The 9,298-nt window shown below is 39.6% G+C and overlaps 1 protein-coding gene across 1 annotated transcript; it reads left to right on the forward strand.

Moving 5' to 3' along the window:
* The first annotated feature begins 7,398 nt into the window (after nucleotides 1-7,398).
* LOC145157329 (uncharacterized) lies at nucleotides 7,399-8,500 on the forward strand. The gene is made up of 2 exons (XM_079076387.1): nucleotides 7,399-7,403; nucleotides 7,468-8,500. Exons 1-2 carry the CDS (start codon nucleotides 7,399-7,401, stop codon nucleotides 8,498-8,500), a joined length of 1,038 nt encoding a protein of 345 aa, XP_078932513.1.
* Nucleotides 8,501-9,298: the final 798 nt, after the last annotated feature.

Below are 9,298 nucleotides of genomic sequence, written 5' to 3' on the forward strand. Positions count from 1 at the left end.
AGTAATGGGTATCTCATAATTGTCATTTTGATGGAGCGTGTGTGGTTTACCAGCACATCAATAGTTAATGATAAAGACAATGAGGTTACCAAGCACATTTGCATGGTTATTCACATCTTGTTTGTGATCCTCGGCATCCCAGTCACAAATAGAAGAGCATAATCTGAGATTAAAACATGCCATTGAATAGTTTCAATGTATCTCAAAAGAATTAGGAATTTCACTTCGTTTGTTTCGTCTAATGGTGGAATTGGTGAATCGTCATTCACCTACCTTTATGAAATTTGCACTTGGATCTCGGCATCCCATTTCTGAGTTGTGAATCTTCATAGTTGGATCCTAACCTTGATATTATATCTTTGGGTTATTCTATTAAGGTATCTTGAAATCTAACTAAAACTTTCTTTCTTTTCAGATGTCTACTCCTGGAAACACTTCTGCTTCGTCCTCCTCCAACCAAAACTTCTCTTTGCTCAATATTTGCTCCAAAGTCGTTATGGATGGCTCAAACTATAACGATTGGATGCGCAACATCAAGATGGCTCTTCGTTTCGAGAACAAAGAATATGTTCTTGAAAAGGAGCTCAAAGAGCTTGATGAGAATGAAGCTACTCCTGAAGATCTTGCTGCCTACAAGAAACATTACGATGATGCTACCAAAGTGGCATGCATCATGGTGGCAACTATGTCCCCAGAACTGCAGAGGTACTATGAGGACTACTGGCCTTTCGAGATGAACAAGGACCTTATGGAAAAGTACCATAAGCGAGCTCGTCAAGAAAAGTTCGAAGTAGTCAAGTCACTCATGGCTTGCAAGATGAAAGATGGGGAGTCGGTTGTCTCACATGTGCAAAGAATGCAACGCTACATAGAGCGTTTGGTCAAGCTCAATATTCACTTTGATGAGGAATTGGCCATTGACATGGTCTTGAACTCACTTCCTGAATGTTATGGTCAGTTTATTCTAACTTACCATTTGAACAATACTGAGCAGACCTTGGCCCAATTGCACAACTTGTTGCAGACAGCTGAGGCAGGGATGAAGGGTAAAAGTATACCCTCCACACCTACGAGTGCCCCTGTTTTGGCTATTGGACAGGGAAAGGGGAAAAAGAGGAAAGGTCCTCCCAAGCAAAACTGGAAGAGCAAGGCTCAAGCTGGGTCATCTAGTAATGGCCCAAAGGCTAAGCCCAATGGTTCCACTCCCCATGTTTCTGATCCAAAAGAGGCAGTTTGCTTTTACTACAACCAAAAGGGGCATTGGAAGAGATCTTGCCCACAATATCTGCAAGATATCAAGGATGGCAAAGTGAAGCCATCTTCGGCAGGTATTTACACTATTTCTACTAATAACTCATTATCTTCTCGTTCATGGGTCCTTGATACAGGATGTGGTTTTCATATCTGTTCTGATTTGCAGGGTCTAAAGGAAAGTGAGGAGATAGAGCGAGGAGGATAAACCTGATCATGGGAAACAGAAAGTCTTCACCAGTAACCAAGATCGGAGTTTATCAGCTTCTGCTTAGTAATGATGTTAGATTAGATTTAATAAATTGTTGCTATTCGTCTGAGATGACGAGAAACATTATTTCATTTCATGCATTGTTCAGACAAGGTTTTACATATTCTTTTAATGATTTGAATGGTTCAATTTCTGTTTATAAGAATGGTGTTTTTATGTTTGAAGCTTTGCCTTGTAATGGTGTGTATGAAACAGTGACTTGTGTTGATAGCTTAGGAAATAGTGTACTTAATATTGACTTGTCTAATAGTGTAGACAAGGCATGCTTGTGGCATTGTCGTCTTGGACACATTAACAAGAAACGCATAGCCCAACTCCAAAAGGATGGAGTGTTGGAATCATTTAACCTAAAGTCAGATGATATGTGTGAATCTTGTCTTTTGGGAAAGATGACAAAATCACCATTCACAGGGTCTTGTGAAAGAGGTGAAGGTCTGTTGGATCTCATACACACAGATGTGTGTGGGCCCTTCAGATCAACTACAAGAGATGCTAATCGATTCTATGTGACTTTCACTGACGATTATAGCAGATATGGATATATCTACTTGATCAAGCATAAGTCAGAAACTTTTGAAAAGTTCAAAGAGTTTAAACATGAAGTCGAAAATCAATTGGGCAGAAAGATAAAGATACTTAGATCCGATAGAGGCGGGGAGTATCTTAGTATCGAGTTTAACGACTATCTGAAAGAATGTGGGATAGTCTCACAATTGACTCCTCCTAGGACACCACAGTTAAATGGTGTAGCTGAGAGGCGCAATCGAACCTTGTTAGACATGGTTCGTTCTATGATGAGTCGGGCTTCGCTTCCTATTCACTTCTGGGGGTATGCCTTAGAGACAGCCGCCCACATCCTCAATCTTGTCCCTACAAAGAAGGTTGCCAAAACACCTCACGAAATGTGGACAGGGAAAGTTCCCTCGTTAGCACATATTAAAGTCTGGGGTTGTGAAGCTTTCGTAAGACGAGAGACTCACGACAAGCTAGCAGCTAGAAGTGAGAAATGTGTTTTCATTGGTTACCCAAAGCAGTCTTTTGGATATTTGTTCTACAGGCCTAGTGAGAATGTGGTCTTTGTAGCACGAAGAGGAGTCTTTCTTGAAAGAGAGCTCATATTCAAAGAGGACAGTGGGAGCACTATTGACCTTGAAGAAATTCAAGAGTCAGCCAATGAAGGAACCTTAGATGACACTAGCACTCAACCAGAGGAAACAGTTCCTGTTGAACCAATTGATAACTCATTACCTCTTAGAAGATCCACTAGGGTGAGTGTGCCACCTGAGTTGTATGGTTTTCATATTACTTCAGATGGTGACACATTCATAAGTGACAGAACACTGGTAAACTTAGATGAACCAGTCACTTATAAGGAAGCAATGGCAGGCCCAGAGGCTTCCAAGTGGAAAGAGGCAATGGACAGCGAGATTAAGTCCATGTATGACAACCAAGTTTGGAATTTGGTTGATAGTGCACCAGGTCGCAAGACAGTTGGGTGCAAATGGATCTTCAAGAAGAAGACAGACATGGATGGGAATGTGCATACATTCAAGGCTCGACTGGTTGCAAAAGGTTTTACTCAAACCCCAGGGGTTGACTATGATGAGACTTTTTCGCCAGTGGCTAAGATTAAATCTATTAGGATATTGCTCGCCATAGCTGCCTTTCATGATTATGAAATCTGGCAGATGGATGTCAAAACTGCTTTCCTTAATGGGAAGTTGGCTGAAGATGTTTACATGAGTCAGCCAGAGGGTTTTGTTGATGCAAAGTTTCCCAATAGAGTGTGCAAGCTTGAGAAATCCATTTATGGATTGAAACAAGCATCTCGCAGTTGGAATCTTTGCTTCCATGAGAAAGTCAAAGAGTTTGGTTTCTCTAGAAGTGAAGATGAGTTTTGTGTGTATATCAAGGCTAGTGGGAGTATAGTAACTTTTCTGGTGTTATATGTCGATGACATATTACTCATTGGTAACGACGTTCCAACCTTGAAAGAGGTTAAGTCTTGGCTTGGAAAGTGTTTTGCAATGAAAGACCTTGGAGAAGCTGCCTATATTCTTGGGATTAGAATATTGAGAGATAGAAAGAAGAGACTAATTGGACTTACTCAGAGCACATACTTGGATAAGGTACTAAAGAGGTTTAGTATGGAAAATTCCAAGAAGGGAGAGCTACCTATCCAGAGCAATACCAAATTGAGTAAGACTCAATGCCCGAGTACAGATGTTGAAATAGATGACATGAGTCGTGTACCTTATGCTTCCGCTGTCGGATCGATCATGTACGCTATGACATGTACTCGCCCTGATGTGGCATTTGCTTTGAGCATGGTCAGTCGCTATCAGGGAAACCCAGGTAGAGCTCATTGGATAGCAGTTAAGAATATACTCAAGTATTTGCGAAGGACAAAGGACTGGGTCCTTGTGCTTGGTGGCAGTGATACTTTGAGAGTAGATGGTTACAGTGATGCCAGCTTTCAGACGGATAGAGATAACTTCCGTTCTCAGTCGGGCTGGGTGTTTTTACTGAATGGAGGAGCAGTTACTTGGAAGAGTTCCAAGCAAAATACGGTGGCTGATTCTACTTGTGAATCAGAGTACATTGCAGCAAGTGAAGCGTCGAAAGAAGCAGCTTGGTTGAGGAACTTCATCGGGGATCTCGGAGTTGTTCCAACCATCCAGGAGCCTATGGAACTCTTCTGCGATAATGAAGGAGCGGTTGCCTTGACAAAGGAACCGAGAGATCATGGTAAGACCAGACATATCGACAGAAAGTACCATTTCATTAGACATAGAGTTGAAGAAGGCCATCTTATAGTAAAGAGGGTGTCATCTGAAGATAACCCAGCAGATCCCCTCACAAAGGGTCTGAGTAGGGCTAAGCATATTCAGCATGCTCGGAGCATAGGACTGAAAGATGATATTAGTTTTAGTAGTTAGATTAGTTTTTGAAACTTGTAACAAAGTAAATGTAATTGACTTTTGGTGATTAAATAATAAAGTATTATTTATAAGTTTGGCTACTACCTTTTGTCAATTGTTTATTATTGTGTTTCATATTTTGCATGTTTTACTTCCTGAATAATGAGATTATTCAAACTCCACAGTCGCTCGTACTCTTGGAAGTAAGTAGTGAATTAAGACTGTCATGAATTGGATTGCAGATTGTCTAAGGATAGACATGGCAATAGAATTGCTGCAATGTTCATGAGTACTCAGAAATTGAGATTTGAGTATTGGATAAACCCACGCTCAGAGTATTACTTCATGGAATTCATCACGAGTAATACTGAGACGATAATATCTTATAATCTTGAAACGAAGATATATGAGTTGTAATTTACAAGTCGGTTGTGCATTGGTGATACGAAAACGCATCAGTAACTTGGTGTTATAAAACGTATTGTCATGCATAATTTGATGAGTAAAAGATACAAGCATATGAGTCAACGTTTATTCGTTCCTTTTGCCCTAACAGGAAAAGCGATATCTGTGGGCCCCTCGATGATTTGGTGTTGACTTATGTGCTGGGCCCAGCCAGGACTAAATTGATGTGTTCGATTAGAAGTCCTACATCATCACAAATCAGGAATCGGGAAACATAGATTCTGGACAAAGAGATTGATTACATTCCATGTCTTTTGTCTGGGGATATCAAGCAGAACGAAGGGTTATATGATCACTTATCTTAGGACACGTAACTGACTGGGTCAGAGTTCGGCAGCAGCTTTTGGAAGCTACAATTTGCTGGTCAAATTTAGAAGGCATACTAGCAATTATAGTTACAGACTTATCCAAGTGGGAGACTGTTGGATTAGGTGTCTAAGCCTATAACTATAATTGGTATGTACTTGAATTGATAGCAGCACAGTCCTTTTGGGTTGCCCTCAACCTAGCAACTGGACAAGGAAATTATGAAAGAAGAGATATTAATTTATAAGATTAATAAATTAATATATATATATATATATATATATATATATATAAATGATTTATTAATATGTTAATGGATTAATATATTAATTAGAAATCATTATGTTTAATTAATTGTTAGCCAGAAATTAATCAGAATTGATTTTGGGGTTAAAAGAATTAATTATAAGGTGCAGGGACTAGTTTGCAATTATCTAATAGTTGAGTGGAAGGCTCTAGAACCCCCTTGGAAGAGGGTGGACGAAATCTTTAGGGGAAACCCTAATAATTTCGTCCATAGGGGCTTGGATAAGGCCCTTGGGTTTGCTTAGGCCCTAAGCAAAGGATAACTAGGGTTTCCCTTAAATCCTAGATCCCTCAGCTATATAAGGAGCCTCCTGGTTCATGTTTTTGGTCACTCTTTCTTTTGAAGAAACCCTAAGGCCGAGATTTTGCATACTCCCTCTCTCCTCTCTCTTCTTCTACTTTCCTTCTTGCTAGTCATTGGGTGTGATTCCATTAGAGGCATTACACTTGTGGTGCTAAAGCTTCCAAGAAGATCAAGATCAAGATCAAGGGAATATCAATTGTTTGCTATAACAATTGAAAGGTATGTAAACCCTAAACCCTAGTTTACTATTTTCGAAAATAGCCTCTCTCCTCTAGGGTTCTTGTTTTGCAATTCAAAGTTATATGTTCAATAGTTAAAACATAGATCCAAAGTAGGTTGCATGTGAACTTAGGAATTGTTTTTCTAGTTTATTTGTTTTACCTAAAACCCATCAGTGAGGTCCTTAGAGTCTAGGTGTCCCAGCTTTATTCATCCACATGAGGGTTTTTGGGCTTAATCATTCATGAAGGGCATGTATTAGTATTTTGGAGCAATAACATCATGCATGAACGTAAAGATTGAAGCTTTACGTGACTATTGAGCCTTGAGAGGACAGATCTAGTGTTTGGAGTGATAGATCTGTTTTAAATCGTCTGAATGAGCTTTGGGTCTGAATGAACTCGCCGAGTCAATGTGCCGACTCAACGAGTCGATTACGGTTTTGTCCCGTAGAGCTGAATCATGCAATCACTCGGGGAGTTGGGAGTCAAATCGACGAGCTGAGTCAACCTTCACGAGATTTATGTGGAAAACGATGGGACTCAACGAGTCACAAGGGTGCACTCGGCGAGTCAGGTCAAACATGGACCGTTGACTCGAGTTTGACTTCTGTTGACTTTGGGGTTTTGGTCAACATGGGTAATAGAGACCATGGATGAGTAAAATGGTCTTTTACCCACTTTAGAGAGAGAAAGAATAGCCTTCGATTATCTGAGTCGTGAAAAGAGTATTAATTAGATATGTCCATCCTTGTGTTAGCGGAGGCTAGTTTGAGATCCGAGCACGAGGTTATTTGCTTACCTGTTTGCGAGGTGAGTCTTCTCACTATACTTTACCTAGAGTGGTACTTATGTGTGACCGGAGGGTCTTATGTGCTTACATTGAGTATTATGTTATCGTGCCTTATGTTTTATGCTGTGCATTATGTCTTTGTGATTTATGCTATGCGGAGCTTTACAGACCGAACCAGAGGGTCCAACGAGCCATAAGACCGGACCGAAGGGTCCAACGAGCAGTGAGACTAGAGGGTCCTCACAGAGACCGGACCAGAGGGTCCAACGAGTCGTGGGACTGGAGGGTCCCACTAAGACACATTGACCGGAGGGTCTTACAGAGCTGTAGCCTCGAGTGGCTAATTATTTTGTGTGTGGTATTTTGGGGAACTCACTAAGCTTCGTGGTTACCATGTTATGTGTTATGTGTTTCAGGTTCTTATCAGGATCGCAGGAAGGCGCCGGCTTGATTGTACACACATCCGAGTTAGAGATATGTCTTTGGAGGATCCTAGATTTGTGATAAACGATTTTTAAAATGTGTTGATAATTTGTTACTTGTGAGTTTTAAGAAAATGTGACATGTGGTTTATTGTGTTTTTAAAAATGAAAATTTGGTTGAAAATTTACTGCTGCTTACAATATCTACAGCCATGAGTTTCTTGTTGCTTACAATATCTACCACAATCAGCCTCAGCGATTAATCGTACGGTATGAATATCCAGTAGACACCGAGGAAAAGTATGTTTCATTTGTTGATGATGAAACTTTCGCCAAACAAGGTTTCGCTGTGACTGTTCCTGTGCTTGCTAAAGTACTTAACGACTCACGTGTGGTTGGTAGCTCTCAAGGATTGTTGTGCTTGTATGGTTATTATCGAGTTCCAGGTCATTCTCGTCACAACTCTGTACGAGAGATGGTTGTTCTTTGGAATCCTTCGATTATAAAATCAGTTGGTGTAGCTGTGCCTGGTGTGTTATGTTGGCGTCTTGAAACCATTCTTGGATTCGGGGTTTGTCCTATCAGAAGTGACCCTATGATTGTGAAGATTACACAGGTTAATCTAAACTGGGAAATGAGAAGTAGGGCTAGCGTCCCTTGGGTGGTTGAAGTTTTCTCATTGAGTAAAGGTAGTTGGAGAATTCTTTCTAGTAATCTGCCTAATAAGTCGATTAAAATTACATGGTCTCAGGTAGTTATAGAAAGGTTTATTTATTGGTTTGCTTTTGACAAGTTGGTTGCAGCTGATGGTGGTTTTTCCACAAAAAGTATGATAATGTCATTTGAGAATTTAGTAAACCAGTCTTACATGAATTTGTCCATCTCTAAGGTATGTGAGTCTCTAGCTGTTCTTGAATACGCTACAAACATGAAGAATCAAGTTTGTAATATATGGGTGAAGAATCATGGTGTTCAGAATTTGTTTAAAAAGCTATTTACCATTAATGCGCCGTATGCACCAATAAGGGCACTGGGATTTACGAAAAGTGGTAAACCTATAATGGAAGTGAAAGATTATTACAAAGAAGCAGCTGCACTTGTTGTCTATGAACCCAGCTTGGGATACATCAACAATATTGGGATTAGTGGAAATTATGGTTCATTCTTCGTTGGCTCCTACATGGAAACCCTACTTCTGCTTGATCAGTCAGATTGTAGTGTTTATTCTAACATTGACAACTGATCCTGGTGTCTTGATTGCAAAACCTGTAGTTTACAAGAGATGAATTGTTGTCCTTTGGAAGATAAGACAATATGATATGAGATCTTACAATTGTGGGACCATGTTTGTAAACAGGAGAGAACTAAACCATTTTCATTATAATAATAGAATATCCTTGTGAAAGTAGAACATATTTTGAATTCATTAAAGTAAGCAACTTGTTTTTAATATATAAAATTTGTAGCAAGTTTTGCGCAATCTTTCCTTTTAGCGGTAGGAATTCAGTTATTGTTTGGTTCTCAAGTTCTTGAGTGGAGAGCGAAAAATTCCCTTGACAGAGATCTCAGTTGGCTGTTCATTTAACTGGAAGACAATCAAGTATTACAAATAGTATTGCTTCTCTCTATAGTGTTGGATGCGTATTCTAGGTCGACCTTCTATATATACATATGCTTTGCCTCTAGAGCTGTAGCTATTTTAATGATCCCTAATTATGTGGAACTTGAATAAATGTCTGTTATAGAATCTAGACTTATAGTTTAGATATGTGCTAGTGTGGTGGGATTTATTCATCAAAGCCTGTTGTGGCACATGACAGCCCTCAGCGTTTGCGTTCTCGGATTCAAAACAAACTCATTCATAGATTTTCGGGTTCGGACTTTACGTATGTTTGGATGTATCATAATAATGCGTTTTCACATATTCAAAATGTATAGCTTTGTAAAATATTCAATAGAATAATCCATGTGAAAGTAAAACATGTTTTGTGGCTAGCCTAATTACCTCTATTCCCTTTACTTCAAAAAAATTCAAAGATGA

The sequence above is a fragment of the Lactuca virosa genome, chromosome 2 (genome assembly GCF_052849685.1).
Source record: "Lactuca virosa cultivar CGN04683 chromosome 2, Lactuca_virosa_CGN04683_v6, whole genome shotgun sequence".
In the NCBI taxonomy this organism is placed as follows: Eukaryota; Viridiplantae; Streptophyta; class Magnoliopsida; order Asterales; family Asteraceae; genus Lactuca; species Lactuca virosa.